Source organism: Anastrepha obliqua, chromosome 4 (genome assembly GCF_027943255.1).
Source record: "Anastrepha obliqua isolate idAnaObli1 chromosome 4, idAnaObli1_1.0, whole genome shotgun sequence".
In the NCBI taxonomy this organism is placed as follows: Eukaryota; Metazoa; Arthropoda; class Insecta; order Diptera; family Tephritidae; genus Anastrepha; species Anastrepha obliqua.
The window spans coordinates 60309724-60330266 of NC_072895.1; the positions used below are offsets into that span (position 1 = coordinate 60309724).

Sequence of the window (20543 nt, forward strand, 5' to 3'; positions counted from 1 at the left end):
TATTATAAATAAATAAAAATAAAGAAAAAACATAGCCATTTAGCTGATTTTTTCATGTAAAGCCAAAAATGGTGATATTTTGAAATTAGGGGATATCAGAACTCGTTTTAGAGGTATGGTTCCTTAGGCAAAGTTTCTTATTTTGATCCCTAGCAATGAGCGATTTTTAAATCGACCCGCCCTAATATATATATATATATATATATATATGTATATACATTTGTGTTTTTGCAGTATTAAAAAGGTTAACGCATCCTTAATTTTGTGAAAAAATTTCAAGCAAATCAGAAGAAAACTGAGGGAGTTATAGAGCTTCGACTTGGTACTAGTGAGACTTTAGGTACTAGTGACTGATTTGGCCTTTTTAACCGATATGTGTTTTTTGCGTATTTTAAACGCTTAACGCTGCTCTAATTTTGTGACACAACCTTAAGCAAATCGGTGCAAAACTAAGGGAGTTATGGAACTTTGACTGAAAGCATCGAGTAAGGGCCGTTGATTTAGTGGGGGAAAGCAGCTTAGCCTGTCTCGTGCGCTGAACCTCACCCCTTGCAAGCTTCTTATAGTATGATGGTGTTGTATACATGTTTAATTGATCAAATACATTTGCATTTTAAAGTTCTCTTAAAACCATATACCGGTCAAAGGTCGCAAGAACCCCTTTTATAAGAAAAATTAATACGCTTGCCACAAATGTACATTAATTAAATTATTTTATTCGCATGTTTGTGTGATTTCGTGTATAATCTTCATATCTTGCTACCGCTGCTCAATTGTTTAGGTATGTCATTTAGGTAATATTTATTTTAATGTAGATTAAAAGTACTTATGTTAAACATATGATGCGGTTAATGTACCCAAACATGCCATTATTTCAGTTTTATTAATATTTATTTTAATTGAGTCCTAATTTAAGAATTATGAGTAAATCTCTATTTCTACATTATCCAATTATGGTGTTACAAATTCACCGAAAACATCATAATATGGTGAAATATAAACAATAAAAATATCTATTGTAATATTATTTTACGTATGACTGCATGTGATTTTAGTTTTGTAAGATTTCCTTTAATATTATTTTCTTTTTGTTTTCAAACTAAACTTAAAGCAACTAAAATTAAGTTTTTTATGTTACATAAAAGTAAATAAATATGAGGTTGTAAACCCTATAATTAAAACACTTAACTATTGTGAAAATTAAATAATAAGAATGAAAATTCATGCGAAAATTACCAACTGCCTAGTGAAATCAGCTCCCGCCCATAAAATTAAAAACTTCTATATATGCATTTAACTCCACGTTTTAGGCAAACTAAATGGCCCCAGACGTTTGTGTTCGTCCACAGCACGCACTGCAAAGTAGTAGCGTTGGCCCTCTTGAAACTGTGTTAGCGTCACAGCCATGGGCAGTAGCATTGCTTTCACATCACCTACATGTCGCCATGAATCAACCACTGGCGGACCGGATGTCTCTTGGTATGCATATATCTGATAAGTTACGCATTCAGCAAACCGATCCATAGAATCCTCCATGGTCCAAGAAATGACAATGCCATTATCGAGATTGCTGATACGTATAGTGGGTCTGGGAGGAGGTAACTTCCAGCCAGGATTGAATGGTTGTGGCGGTGTGTTTGGCAGTGGCGCTGGATGGTTGTATTTGCGTATCGGCGCCGCTGGCATACTCGCCGAACTGATGTGTACACGTGTAATGCTTGTGCCGGGCGGTGTAGAGATGTTCGACATGAGTGCACTGTTGTTTTTTGGTGCTGCTGTACCAAAAAAGTTGTAAAAAGTAATTCATTAATAGGCTTCCTTTAAAAAATTCTATTAAGCATCAACCACTCACCTGTCACTGGATGTTGTTGTCGCACACCAGCAGTAGCTCGCACAGGTGTCTGCTGGTTCAAGGGCATGCGTGCAAGTGGTGGCACAGCACGTGTAGCGCCCAACAACTGTGTGTTAACGGCAACGCTAGTGTTAACACTGCGCTGGCGAGCTGGCGGTGTTGCAGCGGCGCTAGCCACCTCATCTTCATCTGTTAGATCAATTACTGCCTTTTCCTTCGGCTTAGCCGAAGTTATTGTAACAGTGCCCACTGCTGGCGAGGCTTGATTCAACTGGTTCATGTAGTGATCTACGGATGCGTTAGAGGAGATCGTCGTTTCGACGGGGCGGCGGAATTGTGTTGGTTGTGCTGGCAAGGTGCCGATAGTAGACTTTGGAGCCAACTTCCGACTGAGAAAAAATAATATTTTTAATAGTGTATTTTTGAAATTGGTTAGAGAAAGTTAAGAAAAAGAATGGGACACCCCGCATCAGCAAGTAAAGTATAATATGTAATGCAATTATAGCAAATGAAAATGTTTCGAAAGATAGGATGCGCATTTAATTGTTTTCTTTTACATTCAAACAAATATATGCGGTTCAAACTTTGGAACTGCTTCATTTTCAAACTCAATTATTTTCAAAAATACAAAAAATCGATACTTACAGGCTAACACTTTGCGCTTGTTGACGCGCGTATTGTTGTTGTTGTTGCAATTGCTGTGCACGCTGTTGTTCTGTTGGTAGAAAGCGTCCTGGGCGCTGTTGTCCCGACGCCACTCCTTTATTCAATACACGCGGCATGCCACTCGTCTGTTGCGTTGCCGCAGCAGCTGCTGTTGTTTGCGAACCCTGCGTCAAAGCCGATTGCAGACCACCGCTACCTATACGATACGTGGAGACACCAGGGGATGTAGTCATGTTGTTATCGGTGTTCACTGGCCGCTGGGGCGTCACCTTTTGCACGCAACCACGTCGCGCATTCATTGCGGCAGCTACTGCCGCTGAAGCTAGCGCCGTATTACCGGTACGCGTTTCAGACGCACTAGTCGGTTGGCGGGGCGGCGAAGAGGGTGGTGGCATGTTGCTGCGTTGCGGTGATGTGGACACTTGAAGATGACTACCGGCTAAATTGTTAACTGATGCAGCATCTGAGCCTCGCTTACTCGGTACATATACTTGTAAGCCAACAGCGCGGGTGATTTTAACGGGCATAATGAATTGTGAGTTCTTTGTTTCAATGTCCTTTAACACTCGATTGTGTACCATTTCTAAATCACGGAATTGCTTTGAAATTTCGGCAATTTTAGCCCGGTGCGTTGTTATTTGTTTCTCTTGTTTATCGATGATTTCACGCATTTCCGCAAATTCACTTTTGTGCACGATCGCTTCGACGACCTTCTGCAATATCAGCTCTTCCAAATCGGTTTTCGTAAGATTGTCGAAATTTTTGCGAAAACGTTTAAGGAAGTCTAGGCTTAATGTAGGCGGTTTGGAAGTTACAAATTGAGGCGCAGGATAGAGGGGTATTGGAATGTTTGAAGCGATTGCACGTAATTGTGGCAACACCTTGCCGAATTCGATTTTTTCTTCCAACTTTTCCAATTTCGGATCTTTAATATCAACGGATTCCTTTTTATCAATTGCCACAACATTACTTTCAGTCACTGTTGCAGTTTCCAGTTGTTGTGAAGCCAGAGTTGTGGAGGCTTCTTCTATCTTTGACTTCTTGTTAGCCACTTCTTCTAACGAATCGTCTTTGGACACTTGAGCACAATTCAACTCTAGCGACTCATGCGAACGCTTAACACCACCGCCCAATGATTTTTCGTTGTCAGCATCATTGCTGTCTTCAGCAATTTTTATTACTTCAAATACTTCCTTTTGTTCTGATTCGGCGGATTTGTTGCTGCTACGCGATTCTTCTGATTGCTCGGCCTTCAAGCTGTCATCGACTTCAACACTTAGTCGAATGCGCTTGGTAGGTGGCGCAGACTCTTTTTCTTCCCCTGCGGCGCGACTATCGTCCTCCACCAATTCAATAGCGCTGCTGCTCTCTGCATCATCGGCATCATCATCATTATCTGGCTCATCAACTGCATCAGCATCCTCTTCACACATGCTGCCTGTACCCATTTTATCGATGGTTTGAGTCTCTTGTAACAAATTGCTGCTACTGCTGCAATTGCTGTTGGTTTCGTCGACGGCGTCCAAAGATTTTGATTTAGCTTCATCATCTTTTTGTAAAGTAGCAGATTTATCGGTTTCAAATTTGTCACAAGCATTATCCGAGTTGTCGGATTGTAACTCAGATTTGGCGGCTTCAGACTCATTTTTATCCGTTTTCAATTCCGATGTTATTTCGCTGCTATCTTTCGACTCTTTTGATTTCATTTCTTCAGTGGTACCTTCCACTTTATTAGCTTCCGTGATATCTGCTTTTTCAACAGTATCTTTGCTCTTTTGTCCCGCCATCGACTCATCATCGTCATCGAGCAGCAGCACAACGTCGTCATCTTCATCGACATCCATGCGCGCACCAACCTCTTCCAAATCTGATTGTTTTTCATTGCTATCGCTTGCTGCTTTAGCACTTTCTTGAGTTACTTCAACAATGCCCTTATTTTTTAACTCGTCAGGCTTGCCGACAAAGAAAATTATATCATCATCAGAATCATCTGCTTCTTCCGACTTGCTCTTGGTATCCGGTGCTGCTTTCAGTGCTTTATTTACCTTTTCCACTTCACTATTGATTGATTTAAGTTCCTCCGCTTGCGACGTGGACGCACTATCTTTCTCATCTTTACTCTCTGTTGGCGTCACAACATTTTCTTCAATATCTAAATGTAATTTAGAGATTTCATTCTTTTCAGCATTTTTATTTTCGTCAATCTCTTTTGTTTCAGGATTGCACGTTTTCTGCGCCACCTTTATATTGCCGTGCTCTGCACTTTCTTCTGAAGCTAACTTAGTTACTAGATCTTCGTTATCTTGTTCAGTTTTTTCCGCAGCATCATTCGCTGTAATTTCAATTTTATCGTCGCTAATTTCCAAAATCTCTTCAGACGTTTCAGTTTTCTTTTTTTCAGATATTTCTGTTTCTTTTTCAAGTTGTTTTCCATCAATGTCATCAGACTCCTCATTCTGCACCGGCTTATTAGTTTGCTCCATGGATACGCTAATTTTTCCCGTTATAGTTTCACCTGTCTTGTCATCATCATCCTTTGCAACACTTTCGCTATTTACTTTTGTATTAACTACTTCATTCTTTTCCTTTTCAACCGATACAACACTTGCACAACTTTCCGTCTTATCCTCACTACTTTTGACATCACTGTCTTGTTTTTTGTCATTTTCTCTATCTTCATCAAGAACAAATTCTTCATTCGCTTTAATTTGTTCACTATCACTTTCCTCCTTTTGAGCATCTCCTGCCTCATAAACGTCCGCTTTTTCATCAGTATCACTCTTTTCTTCGACATTTTTCACTAATTCCTCTTCGCTTGTTGTTTTATTATTAGCTACAGTACTGCTCACAGCCTCATCTTTGTCCGTTGATGTCTCAATGCAATCTTCGAGATCATTAATTTTTGAGATTAGCCTATCGAGATCATCACCCGGGTTGTGTAGACTAGCCGTTGTTAAGCTACCGTCCGTCTTAGTGGCGATAACAGATGCTGCTTTGGGTACCACCTCAGCCAGCAATTTGTCTACTACATTTGAACTGCTATCATCATCTTCACCCAAGAGCGCGTCTTCCAATTCAGGATTTACGGCTTCATTTAAATCAATTAATTCATCAAGATCCAAGCCATCGCCGGGGTCGGGGTCGGTAAAACCATTTGAAGCGTCACTAAGTAAGCCATTCTGAGGCAAATCTAAAAATTAAATCATTATTGAAAAATACTATGGTAACATTTTTTAAGTATGCAATTGATAGAGCTCAGTTGGAAAATAAGTTACCAAATTTTTACTGCATGTGGTGGTTAGATAGATACTTTATGAGGTTTGCACTTCGACCTCATGGTCTTTTGTGCCCTCTACTCATCACAGTACCTCATTCAGACCCAGGATAGAGTTGGGTTGGGTGCCTTTCCTGTGGCTGCAGTTGGCCAAGATGTCTCATATAGCTCTGCATTCCAGAAGAAGGTGCATTGGAATCTCCTAAGATTGGTGACAGAAACGACACCAAATCCCGATCATGCGCAGATGACTGCGCAGTCTGCAGTACCCTGTAAGAAGGCCCGTGAGCATTCCCAGTTTATCCTTGGGGAGGGTTGAGTTTATTAAACCTCTTTTGGTTGCACCCTCCCAGTAGCCCCTTGCTCTTCACTCCTAAGCTTCTCCTTAATAATGTGTTGTCCCATAGCAGGGAAGGGTTCGGTTCTATTAAAGGCGAGGTCGCAGCCTCTCTCGCCAATACGTCCCCTATTTCTTTTCCAGTTATACCGCTGTGACCTGGGACCCAAATCAACCGGATATGACTGTGCGTTTTTAGTATATTAAGCTTCTCGATACAGTCAAGCACCAGTGAGGACTTGATCTCACACGTTTCCACGACAGTCGGTTCTACGTTACCGAAACGACCCGGATTTATATCCGGCCAAGGACTGTCACTCCAGCAGCACTCCCCGTATGTAAGTATGGGGAATGTTTATGCTGCTACAACAACAACAACAACTTGATCTCACAGGAAGATAAGACTATCAGCGCCACCTGACTGTCGCTCAGAACGGTAATTCGCTCCTTCCGGAAATTTATGTCTTAGTTTTTCTCTGTATTTAGACAGATGGCATAGATCTCCGCTTGGAAGATGCTTGGAAAACTACAAATCGGCACAGAACGCTTGGTTCTGGGGCCGTAGATTCCAGCGCCTATGCCTTCTGAGGTATTCGAGCCATCTGTGTACCAGTGCACGGCACACTTGTGAAGTTTCTTTTCAAATGTAGGTATGGTGCAGTTTATCTTATCGTTTAGTTCAATTCTGAACTTCTTTTCGAATTTGATGATTTTAGTGATATCATGGGTAACTACGTAAGTGGGAGCTGTAGCCTCAACACTTCCATGTTTTTAGATGATATCACTTTTCCTCTCACGAAGCCTTCTCTGATAATATTCAGCAGGGTCCGCTTGGCTGAATAAGTATATGAAGCGGTGTCAGCTCGCAACATCACCTCCATCGCAGCTGTAGGACAGGTCCGCATCGCCCCCGTGATACACACGCATACTAAACGCTGAAGCTTAGTTAGCGCGGCTCGCGCCATCGAGAGAGTGAGTGACTCTCGATGCCCAAGCGACCGCTCTATATATCATATATTGGTCTTATTATCATGACGTACATCCATCTCAGGATTCTTGTGCTACAGTCCCCGGATCTTCCTGCTAAACGTTTGCAGATCATGAGACTTTTGTTGCTCGGGTTGCTATTAAAATATTAAGGGCATAAAGCACTTGCCACTTTTTTTTTTGACGTCTTACTGATATAAATCTAGGCCGTTCCGACTGTTTTGAGAACGGAGAACAATTTTATGAAATCTTCATCTGTGTACTTAACTACCATACTGAGATCTATCAATTTAAATAAAATTGGCCTTCATTTACCATTTGAATTTAATAAATCACTTTTCAGTTTTGTCGGCTCCAAGTCAGACATAACATCTATGTCATTGGTTTTGCCATTACTAGTAGCGGCTGATAAAGCATTGAAGTCGGTTGGCGTGCTCTGCTTAACTTCCATCATTTTTACGCTTGTAGGGAGTAGTATTTACTGTGAATTCTGCATTAAAGTTACCTGGAAGAAAGAAGTACAAATCACACTTAAATCTTAGCATATATGATTTTATAAACCTTAAAACATCTTAGCGCACCGGTGATACAATCTTAGCAACAAAAATCAGCTACTCAAAATTACTGCACACAAGTCAGAAAAGGCAAAAAACTTAGTACTACAAAAAAATTAAATTTTATGAACAGAAAGGGCAAAACCGACACGAGAAACTTAAGGAATCCAATGAGAAAAGAACATAAAAACATTGCAATAAGAAACATAAAAACACATTGAAAGCAAACTGAACGCGATTCCATACTTACATATACGTACGTACATACATCAGAAGAGATGATTGCCAAAATAAAACTAACAACGTTACAGGAAACAGGCGAACCGTCAACAACAATCAGTGTAGTCGAAAGAGCGCAAAAAGAGACTAAGAAAAGTAACGCAAACAAAAAGAGAGCAAAAGAGCGTATGCCAAGTCAAAAGAGCGTGCAAAAAGAAACAAAAGTAAATTAAATGAAAAAGAATAACTACAAAATAAAGAATAAAGCTTTCAAAATTATTAATAAATAAAAAAGTTTCGAAAAAATTAGTTTCGAACTTACAATTTAGATCAACTTTCGTTTTAGGACGGCAAAACTGAATCTGCCAATGCTGTGATTAACGAAGAGCACACTATCGCGCAATCATACACACGCATACAACAAACACACACTCAGTTGAAACTCCAATAAACGGCGGGCAGGCAACGTTTACATAGACGACACAAAACACAACCGGTCGATTTCACGTGACGCAAAGAACTGAAAATGTGGCGAGCAGAGAATTTTGAACAAACTGTCTAAACTTTAGCTCGGTAGCTCGTATGATTTCTCGTACGCCGATGCGCTACTAGGTAAAGTTGTTTACTCGGCTCGAAGAAGTGAATAGGTCAAAAAGTGAACTGGTACTGCTAACTATATGTAGATATTAATATTATACAGGGGTTTCTAAAGACGTTTTACGATATAATCGCCTTCAGGGTGCCAAATGATTAATTAATAGATTTAATAAATGTCAGAGGCTCAAATTAATTGAAAAGCTAAATTTTCTAGGAAAACACAGAAGTGAAATTACCAGGTCATATATGTATGTACATATGTATATATCAAAATGAGGAAGAACATGCTACACGTACATCATGTGGAACGCAAGTGGATTTTGTGTTTTATGCACGACAAGCGCGTGGTTAGACAAGTTCCTTGATGATGAATACATACATATGTATGTACAAAGGTGCATATTATGCAACTATATCTCATATAAGGGGCGTATTTAAATATATATCAACAATTAAAAACTAAATATTGATGACCAAAAGTAGTAAAAAATTTGTTAGGTTAGAATACCTACATACAATACTTGTAGGGATGGCGTCACCATAATCATACAAGGTAACGAAAAAGAACATACACAAGCGGTCTTAAAATAATATCCTATCAATATCACCTCTAACTATATGATATACTTACAGTACAGTTAAACAAAAAGTGTATGGTTGACAAGTTGGCGAAATTAGACAATAAAAATACCTTATACCACCTACCTACATGCGAAAGCTTTTCTCCATTAAAGCGCCGCTAAAAACAAAGCTTTCAGTTTACTCGCAGCTTTGTCTTTTATTCATAGAAGAAAATAAAATGATTGAAAATTCATTGAATGAAATATTTTGCTAAAGCAAATGAGCACAGATGTAAGGATGAAAATAAAAAAAAAAAATAAAATAAAAATAAAAATAAAAAAAAAAATATAAAAAAAATGAAAACAAATGCGTAGCAAAATTTGTTATTTAACCTAAAAGGTCGCAGGTTGGGTGAAAGGGAAAACAGGCTCGGAGAAAAGCAAAAATGTAGCACGCACCTTAGTATATCAAACCCCTGTGGAATAAATGCTTACTACTATCAATACCAAAGTATAAATCAAAAACAAATCAGGCTGAAGAAACTATCGGAGCAATTGAATGCATCTCGCAACACGCACTGCTGAGATGCCTATTAGTTATTGACTTCGCCAGTGGTGCCTCCTGAAACAACAAAACGTCAAATTCGTAAAGCCGCAGTAAGTTAAAGTATTGTTGCGCTAGTGCATATGTAAACGCAATAACAAATACATTCACAAATACCAATGTATATGTATGTAGAGTACGCACTTACCATCCACAGTCTTGTGTGGATGCTGAACTTCTGTGCAAATTTTACACAGAGTTTAAGACCCGATTTCTTGATTTTGAAATACAATGGTGTTTTAGATTTTTAGTTGCTCAATGTTTCAAATAAGCAAATATCTGTACATATGTATATACTAAGCTTAGGAAACAATAAATACAGATGTGATAAATAAATAAGTAGGGTATATTGTCGAAGAGGGCGCTGTGTATGCGACAAGAAGTTATGAATGTATGTAGGTGATAAGCATTCAATACAAATACGATTTTTATAGGCGAGGACTCAAAGACAAAATATTAATAAAAATTAACAAAATATTCAACAAACTATGGAAATGTTTACGAGTTCAGGAGTAGTACGACGAACAAAATTATACCTGAGAAACCGTAGACACCAACAAACACACGCACAATGCGTCAAGCATAGCAAAGCCACGAATGAAAACGAACGATGTGCGCCTTAAGCAGTAAAAGCGAGAGGTAACTACTAGTAGCTACTGTACCGAGTCTGAATGGGGGCAAAGTCAAACTTTTTGGTAGATATTTTTATGAAAACATACATATTTTAGACACAAACTTAATTTTTGTTATACGAAACCTAAGTTGAGGAAAACTGTAATTTGTAGCATTAATTGTGTTGTTACCCTAAATTCCAAATTATAAGGCAAAAGGTAAATGAATACAGTTATATGCAGAATTGAATTACGTACCTGGTATAATGCAATAAAACTCTATAGACTTTAAGTAGAGATTAAACTTAAGCAATAAAACACACAAAAAAGTTACAAGCTTAAAACAATATGGCGTATAAAATACCAAAGGCCTAAGCTACAAAGTAGTACAAGTAAGCAAGACGACAAAAACGAGCGCCGGGAGAGCAAACCACAATAAGAAAACTAAAACACCGAAGTTGTTCGTTTAAATGAAAAAGCTACATACACTCGCATGAATACTAGGTCGTTCGTCGATGTAGCAAGTGGATCCGAGGTAGAAGGGGGACGTATTGTAAATATATGTATGTATGGAAGAGTTGTGTTGGAAGAGAATGTGTATTCGGCAAATTTTGTAAAATCGATGGAAATATTTCGGTGAAGTTGAAAAAAAAAAAATTGATAATATATGATAAAATAGAAAAAATGTATAAATTAAAGAAAAAACCAATATAAAATGCAAACATATTACAGTTTTATACTAAGTCCACAGACATATGTACATACATATATGTATGTAAGTAAGTAAAATGTTTTCCGTCCAGACATTAGTTGTTCAAGGCGTTAGGAATGAAGTCGGGAAAAGAAAATTGCATGGGAATGTAACTAGTTAAGTATGTATGTATTGCATATACGCTCTCATACATATTCAACACATAGCATGCATATGAGTATTAAATAAATTAGCATCATAAAATTAATAAACGAATCAGAAAATTTGCTCAAAAGTAAATGTACTTAACCCAAAAAAAAGCTAAAGCGCTAATGCGACAGAAATGTTTAAAATTCAAACTAAGCTAATTCGAGTTTAATTAACGTGTATGCTAATATGTAATTAAGATTCCATTAATTTTCGTAAAAAAAAGTTGCATAACAATTTCACAAACATAACCACGCCTTAAAAATCAGAGGCAAAATTACCGCTACAGCAATAAAACTGAAGAGCGGATGTCATTACACAAGCAAAGTAGCAAGAAAGGATCACTACCTAAGCTCACACGTACTCAAATACATTCACATAAGCATACAGTTCCGATCAAAAGAATAGCATACAAATTTTAATCTGCAGTACTGCTGTGATTAAATTTAGAAATCGCTTTCCAACTAAAATTTCGCGGATATATCAAATCAGTTCTTTATTTCTTAGGTTGATAGTATTGTCATTGACATCTATGTAAAATTTCATGGTATTACGTGTACAAGTTTCGTAGTTACATTTCGAGATCTTGTTGGTTTTATTATTGTTTTCTTGATAATGGCAATTCAGACAATTTTAAGAAGTAATATCGGCCTTAGTCGCGCGGCGTTCGATTTCAAAAATAGTAACTGAATTTCTTTGGAAAACGGCGTGACGTAAGTGACTCGCTGTCTTGTGACTTCTTTAATCTGATGCTGGAAAAGATCGTGCGAGCCGCAGAACACTTCACTTGGTGTGTCCAACTGGGGCCGGTCAGCAAGAGAAAGAAAGACCGGCGCGCTTTATTACACTCAGCCAAAATCGCTTGAACGTATATCGCACAAATCAAGAACAAGAAGATTTATTTTATTCAATTCAGGAATGTAAATCAAGGATGATAGATACCAGGTTTGCTGCTGTTGTTGTTGTAGCAGTAAGAAAAGCCCCGTCAGTGTGGAGTATGTCATCGGTCGTCTTCGTCAGACTCATCTAAAGGTAGGACCAGGCAATAAGCTGTTTCGACAGGTTGGGTCCAGAGGGAGAGAGCTGTTAGATGAGTGGGTTTTAAAGGGCATGTGAAAAGTTGGTTAGTGTCGTGCGGGGTGCCTTCACATGCCGGACATAGGTTAGGTATGTCCGGGTCAATTCTGGATAAGTACGAGTATAACCTGCTACAATATCCAAAACGTAATTATGCCAGTGTTACGCGAGTCTCACGGGGATGCTGGAGCTCTTCATCTGCAATGGACGATGGTTGGACTCCGATTACGGCATACACTAGACAGGAGCTTATGAAGGTGGTAACAGTCTCCCGGTGAATGTTGTTCTCTAGCCTCGGAGTTTTTAATTTATTTAATTTAGTCAAAAAACATAAAGGTTCATACTGACTATTGACAATTATATTAGCGAATGAAAGATGAAAGAAGAAAATTGATTATTAGTTGAATTGGAATGGATGGAATTCGAAATCTCATAAAATTCGTGTAGAATCCGAGCAATAAGTGCATTGGGCTTAGGATTTGAGATAAAAAGGATGAGGTTCGTAAAGTTCTCGCCGAAATAAGAAAATTAATGCGTTGCAAAAGAAACATAACAGAATTACATTCAAGACAAAAGAAAGCGGTAGAATCGACCTTCTGCAAGGCGTTCCCATGACAGTCGGTTCTACGTTACCGGAACGACCCGGATTTATATCCGGCCAAGGACTGTCACTTCAGCAGCATTCCTCATATATGTATGGGGAATGTTTATGCTGCTACAACAACAACAACAACAACAACAACCTTCTGCAAGGCAGTCGGTTTTACGTAACCAGAACGACCCGCTTAATAACAAGTGGAAGCTATAAGAGGGATAAGGGACAAAAACTTTTAAAGATCTTAGGAATACCCATTTCAAAAGCATTTCGTATTCTGCATTTGGTAGCATATTCGTATTCAGGATGTCCATGGCATGTAGGCATATTGATCCATGACATTGTCAATAAGAAGTATTGGCCCTATATTCGGGCATATACATTTTCTTCTAATAGTCGTCTACGAAAGGTCACTGCACTTACGTGTAATTTTTACTGTTTTGCGAGCAATGCACCGACGTCTACTCGCCTTCCTTTTCCTGCTTTCTTCTTCTGGCATTTTTACATACTTTATGGCATTAACTGCATAACATGCCTCTCGGCATACGTTTTGCCTTCGTATCTTCATTTTATAATGAGATTACACGTTTCTTCCTTCCAATGTTTCCCCTTCACACTAGACAAAATTTTCAGTTTGGGAAATACATTTGTTTTTACTTATTTTGAAATACAGATGCAATTAGACGAAATATTTTCTCTTTACAACTTTCACTATTATTATTTTGAACAGGATCGCACTCCAATAATAAAAACGACTGCCGCGAACTGATTTCAAGCGGACTTCCATTCTACTTTGTAGTTGTTTATTTCGGCATATTCCGTCAATTGTCTTGACAAGCGATAATTTTCATTTCCATGTACAATTATCCCAAAATTTTCGATGATATGCGGTTAGGTACACTATTATTATTTTGAACACAACTGTATGGGGAATGCTGCTGGATCAACAGTCCATGGCCAAATATAAATCTGGGTCGTTCTGGCAACGCAGAACCGACTGTGGGAACATGTGCTCCCTGATCTAAAGATGTACTGGTGGCCTAAAATAGTTCGATGATAATGACCGTAAACGCTTTAGCTGTCTTCTTGGTGAGACTGCGCGCTCTAGAAGCACATGCTCAAAAGCCTCTACGGCAGTGACACAAAAATCATGTACCGATCTTGTGTACATTTTTTCTTTCTGGTATCTTTTCCAATTACACTCTCCTTAGTAGCTTACCTGCGCTAGGTGCTGTCACGTATTTTTTTTTTTTTGTTTTCTGTCTATACTAACTTTTTAAAATAGACGTCGACATACTATTTTTTCGAGCGGTTAATGAAATTTTTATCTCTGTTTGTTATATTTTCCCAGTAAGCTTCTTTATCTGGTGTTATTGTTGTTGTTGTGGCAGTAATACAATATACAATATCCGGTGCTGTCCCGTTGTTTGGTTTCAGGGGAGTTATCTTACTAATCCTTCTGCTTTCTCAGCTGTTCTTGTTTCTTGATGTAACACTTCTTACCAATTACTTGATTTCTTACATTTTTTATGCTTTTTTCGCATCTTCCGTGTGGAAAATACTCAAAAACTTACTCATTTACTGAGATTCCAGTTCTTATCTCTCCTGGGCTCTTAAATACCAATTTAAGATAGTCATTACAGCTTGCCTTATTTTCCTAGTTCCATTCCGAACTTTTTCTCAAAATTACTGGTCTTATTGATGTCATGTCTGGGAAATTAGGCTCTTACGTCCTTTTGTTCTGGAATTTCATAACGTTTCCCTTTCCAGAGCCTTCATTAACATTGGCTTGGAAGTAAGCGTTACTTATATATAATAAAACAAACTTAAAGAGAAGAGCGCGTTGGATCTTCTTTTATCGCATCTGAACCACATCGGACAAGCTATCCCACATGTGGGTTCTGCAGCACATATTTTGCTTGTCCGCTTGAAGAAGCTTTCTTAATGCAAGATTTTTTTTAAAGCAGCTGTGAATCCAATTCCCATAGAAGCAAGCAAAAAATTCCCAATGGCCTTATGACATGCACTATTATTTTGAACACAACTGTATATGTGTAGGTATATGTATAATAAAATAGGTGTGGTTCACTGTTTTAAAAAACGTAGTATTTTTCTAATAATCCATATATTTTATCTTTATTTAACTCTATTTTTTGGTCAATTGAATTTCAGCAAAACCACTGAAATTACCAAATAAGTAATTTCTCTTAGCAACTCCACATCCTTGGAGCAAATGAAATGATATTATTGCATAAGTAAATTTGAGTTAAGACTAGATTTGGCATTACATAAGAAAACAAATATCCAATTCTAGTGGACGGACAAGTACTATATATGGTACAATGCCAATAAAAAACATACTTACATTTAAACACGTAAATTTTCCTATACACAAGTAGATACACACGATAAATATCATAGTATCTCTTTCAAAGCAAGCGAAATTTCGCTCTCTACCGTCAATCCAATTGGTATAAAATTTTATCGTGTACCTAAATATGTATGGAAAAATCTGCATCTGTATTGTTACGCTGGGTGTGCTTCTGTTGAATTCCCCACCGACCGAAGAACCACGAAGACCATCCACATAAATATATTTTAGAATTATGAGAGTGATAGATAATGCGAAATTTTATGAAATTAAATAAATTCAAAATTAAAGAATAAATAACCGAAATATAAAATACAAATAGGCGTAGAAAAAGAATTTTAAAAATCTTATATAACTACCAGCTTTGCAATGTAAATATAAACCAAGTATATTACAAAACTTAAAACCTGTTGGGATGGAGCAAGTAAGTAGAGCAGCAAACGTCGCAGACTTTAGAGGAATATGGCGAATAAACAACGCTTAACTTACGAAGAACAACAAAAAAAGTTGCAAAAACTTAATGAATGAAGAGCTGATTGTTAGGTGATTGCAATACTTTGCGGCAAACAAGCGGGCAATATCTTATGGAGAAGAAAATTTTTGCGTTTTTCTTTCTTTTCATAAAAAATTTTATGATAAAGAAATTAAAACATCATTTTATGGAATGAAGGGCGGTTATTTTAAGTATTAGATCTGCAGAACACTTTTCGACCGATAACTGACCAGCGCCAATAGGCAATTACGAAATCTGTATCTGCGTAAGTTTGTGTGTGTATGTGTCTGCGCTCGTGCTCACGAGAGCGTAAAAAGAGCGAAACGTAAAATTGTGTGCTCAGACAAAGCAATGTGACAATTAATGCATAAGCTCAGGTATACTAGAAGTTTTGGAAATTTTTATTCAATTTAGTACGTTGAAATTGAAATTGAAGAAATTATTTATTAAAACGTTTGGTTCAAGTTTTAATAAAATGTTGACAAAATAGAAGAAGCAAAGTTAAAAAAATAAGGAAACCAAAGTATTCGTAAAATATATCAAAACTTGAGATAGCAACAAATTCGTTTTAGTATTTTTTAATTATTTGAAATTTTATAAGTAGCACAGACAATTTTTATTTTCAACTGTTTTCTGGATTCATGCGAGTACAATAGATATAACAAAGATAACAATCAGATGAAAAATGTTGCCACATTGCATTATTAATAATTTTATTTATGTATGCATATCTGTATATACCTGAGAATTACCCAAAATGTGTATGTATACCGATATGACTTGTAAACTCACAAATGTACCACAATAACAAAATTACTGAAGACTGCATTACTTATGAGATCTAACCAAAACAAGTTCAAAACTAAAAATTTTGATTCAATATGATTTTTAATTTGCTTCGTTCTTTTGCACAATTTTATCTCTAGCAGACAATTGAAGAAATTGCATATGTGTGTGTACAGTCTACACTGCTACATACAATAAAAAGCAGCAGACAACTAAGAGAGCCTCGGAGAGCGATAACTGAAGGTTATAGCCAGTTTAAGAGAATTTATGAGAAGTAAAGTGACATCATTTTATTTAAAAAAATGTAGATCTATAGCTTTTATAAAAGTCGTTTAGTGATTTAAAAAACCAAATCCAGGCTCTAGAGGAAAACTACCTCAAGTGCAAAAAGACGCACCTACCTACCTACCTACCAAAAAGACGCCAGCCTTGCTGCCATTTCTAAGTAGCAGAAATGCGCACATTTTCTTTATTTGAAGCGTCAGTATGAATAGAGGATTGAAAATTCGGTCTATAACACACCCATATTTTTAAAATAAAATAAGGTAAAGTAATCTTTCTTCCAAATAAACGCCGTGATGCTGTTACGATAAACATAAAAATAATAACTAAATATTAGCAAAAAAAAAAAAAAAGAAATCAGGTATTTTCGCCAATAGAAATAGGCACCCAAGAAGCGATGGCTAATAAACGAGCAGATTGAAGTGTAAAGCTAAATAATGTAAGTGGCAAGTTTGCTAGGCTACGTATGTACTCGTAAGTGTTAGTTATTTTTGGGTTAACAAGGTAAAGGTAAAATAAATTGTATTTATTTTCTTCGAATAGAATTAAAAAGTAGAAATGAAACAAGTTTTCACGAACAGATAACGCTGTTTACTTTACTATCTTAAATATAAATCTAAAAAAAAATTCATATTTCTTAATTTGGTTCGAGCTTAAGTTCTTTGTGAATTTTATTCGATTCATCAGTTCACCAGATATTCCGATAGTCGGACAAATTAACGAGATATATACCTAACCAAAAACAGAGTCCACATAGCAGCAATCACCACGAGAAAAACCTGATTGCAGTGAGCATACGAGTACACACAACCACAGTCACACATAGAATCCGGCAAGCACTGGTGCACTCGTGTAAATGCTGAAAGAGGCACACCAGCTCAAAACAGCGCAATATAACCAATGCCGACGGATGTGTATGAATGCGATAGAGCTATATTTTTTAGGCATTCATGTACGAAATATAAACATACCTACATATATAAATAATATACTTATATGAGGGAAAATATATCCATCGTTTTATAGAAAAATCGATATTTTCGAAATATCAAGATTTTAATATAAAAAGGCATACCAGATACCGTTAAAAAAATGCAAAGAAAGCATTATTGAGAAACGCACGAAATACACCGATATATGCAGCTATGAAATTACTATACGACAGAGTCGCTTTGGCATCAACGACGTTACTCGTTCCCCATTTAACGAAAAAGTTGAAAGAAAAAACGAACGCCAGCAAAACAAGCATACACGTTAATGTATAAATGACAGACAAAATATATAAATTACAGAAAAAAATCACCCATTATTAAATTAAATTTGTATATATGTAATTATTTATTCGCTTCATTGAGAATTGAATTATTTTCAGGACTCTAGGCAATGAAAGATAAATTAAAAATAATAAATATAGATTCATAGGCATATACCCAGTCATATCATCGTAGTATCTAATTTAACTAACGGAAAAATGTTAAGGACATATTTTTAGTAGCATACATTCAATATTAGCACATTGGCTATTCGCCCTCTCTCAATCCCTTACCCGCCACCTTTGCTATGCACTGAAAGTATCAAAAACCGGCGGTAAAAAGAAGCCATGGAGCTAATAAACAATACAAAACAATATTTTCGAAGATGACCTTTCTGTTTGTTACGTTCCAAAATCTAGAAGTTGTGCAAGTATATAGCAGAAGACCAAGCCCATAGCATTTCTACCCAGTAGTATACATACACAAAATAAATTTATAACGAACAAACGTATGCCCGTCCCGATACGTCGCCTCGTCTATGTGATACTATACTAAGTTACGCCACTTAAGCGAAGCGTACGACGGCACTGCACGACCAACGATGGCAGCCATATTGGTTTGGGTCGAAAAATTATTAAATGCAAATAAGTTTTAAATGAATTTCTATTTGCAACATCCTTCTTAAAATGTTACATTATTTTTAAATTTATTTACAATTTCTTAAAAATTCATCCTAATTATACTCGCAGATATATTCCAAAAAAATTGTTTACTTAAACCCTTTTAAAGGTTTCGACCTAACCCTTCAAATTCATACGAGGTTTTCTAGCTGTTCTTCTTACGGTGCTATGCAAATCGGTTCAGAAATTAAAATCGAAATTTCATTATCCATATTTCATCGGTTCGGTTTCTCTTGTTTTCTTCACTGATACGTCGCTCTTCACCGGCTGCATGTATTAGTTTGTACGTTTGTATGGATGTATGTACATACGTATATGCTTATTTGCCGATGTTTAAGCGTATGCTGTATATAGCTTGTTCACATTTTTCGTTCTGCTTCTTTTTTTCCTGTGTCTATATTATCGATTGTAGATTTTTTTGAGGTTAGGTTTTTCGTAATCGTAGACAAAAACACATTTTGTAATAAATTTACCAATCGTACTCCAATCGCTTAATTTTTTTCACTATGTGCTCTAAATTCATGGTACAAATCCGTCAGTTGGTCACATACGTATATATTGGCCTGAAATTCTTTGGCAGGTGACACACGAAATAAATAAAGTCTGGCAGTATATAGACGCACTGTATTCAACATTGAAATCGGTTGGAACATATTAAGTCGGCATTAAAGGTGTACTTCATATCATAGTTGTCTAGGCAAGTCATATCGCCTTGCGATGTACATCATCATCAATAGGGTTGCCATGGGTAGCAAAACACCTACATTGTAATAATTCTATATTGCCTGAATAATTTCGAAGTTTCTCCACTTATCGAATAAATATTTAATCATATCCTTTTAAACGCATGCCTTAGAGAAAATGCTTCACATTTTGTTGTGTACAAAATGTAGTTTTTCATAAAGGTGCATTTTGATGGAGAATCAACTAAATAAAGCACGAGTTTGAGAACTTTTTGAGAGTAAATCCATTTTCAATAAACCCCATTCAAAAATATTTATTTCCATATCAACATAAAACTGCTTTTTCAACACTCACATCATTACATGAATGCCCTGTTGAATATGCCATTCTTACAGTTTATCATTACAACCACCTAAGGCATAGGAGCATTATGAATAAGGCCGTGTGTAAAAATTATACGAACAAAAAAAAAAAACTAAACTATAGTTAATCCATTTCTCTCAATCAAACACATTTAAACAGTTTGTCAAAATAAACGGCGACATCCAAGAAGCCAAGAAGTGCAATGTTGAAGAAAAAAATGTTTATCGACTGTTGGCAACTCTTTCCTATATGTAAAACCACAAGACAGAAATTAGGTAGTGATTTTAAACGCGGGATGTTAGCTCTTTTGCATATCATTACTTCCAAAACTACTATAAAATAAGTAATTCTTAACCCTTAACTCACTAAATAATTGTTAAAATAAAACCAAATTTACCTTTCAAGTTAAAATTGTGTATTCAGCGCTCCAAAAATGCATCCCAATCTCGCTAACGTTAGGTTTATAACATAAAATCCACAATATTCAAATAATTCAAGTAGAAAACGCCTTTCTTCAATTAACTCAAAACCTTTGTAAATATTTTTTTGTATTTTTCAACCACTAAAAATAAATTTTTACTCGATTAAATTTTTTGAACTGACAAACGACCGTCCGCTATAATGTGTCACTATCATTCACAAGACAACAATAATTCCTGGTTTGTTTAATAAGCGCACTACTGCTGACAGCTGTCAGATGAATGAACTAATGAACCAAGAGATGACCAGAGCACAGCAGGGTTGTATAGAACGTTCACTCAAGGCGTATTTTATTTATTACTAGTCAAAAAGGTCTTTCT

General features: G+C 36.7%; 1 protein-coding gene across 5 annotated transcripts; it reads right to left on the minus strand.

The window, feature by feature from the left end:
- Positions 1-696: 696 nt before the first annotated feature.
- LOC129243755 (activating transcription factor 7-interacting protein 1) lies at positions 697-20395 on the minus strand. Of its 5 annotated transcripts, none has more exons than XM_054881033.1 (6): positions 20141-20395; positions 7921-8036; positions 7432-7621; positions 2498-5708; positions 1853-2241; positions 697-1775 (listed from the first exon to the last, which is right to left on the minus strand). In XM_054881033.1, the coding sequence occupies exons 3-6, from the start codon at positions 7568-7570 to the stop codon at positions 1294-1296; spliced, it is 4221 nt and encodes a 1406-aa protein (XP_054737008.1). In that variant the 5' UTR covers positions 7571-7621; positions 7921-8036; positions 20141-20395; the 3' UTR covers positions 697-1293. The 5 variants fall into 5 exon arrangements, with proteins under 5 accessions (XP_054737008.1, XP_054737007.1, XP_054737009.1 ...); XM_054881032.1 differs by lacking the exon at positions 20141-20395 and adding an exon at positions 8212-8409; XM_054881034.1 differs by lacking the exon at positions 7921-8036 and having other exon boundaries at positions 697-1772.
- Positions 20396-20543: the final 148 nt, after the last annotated feature.

Bases quoted from the DNA above. Each gene is read 5' to 3' on its own strand.
- LOC129243755 (XM_054881030.1), bottom strand. From the start codon at position 7,570: ATGATGGAAGTTAAGCAGAGCACGCCAACCGACTTCAATGCTTTATCA. The intron at 2,242-2,497 runs GTAAGTATCGAT...ATTTTTTCTCAG, and splicing joins CAAGCGCAAAGTGTTAGCCT to TCGGAAGTTGGCTCCAAAGT. The intron at 1,776-1,852 runs GTGAGTGGTTGA...TTTTTGGTACAG, and splicing joins ACAACAACATCCAGTGACAG to CAGCACCAAAAAACAACAGT.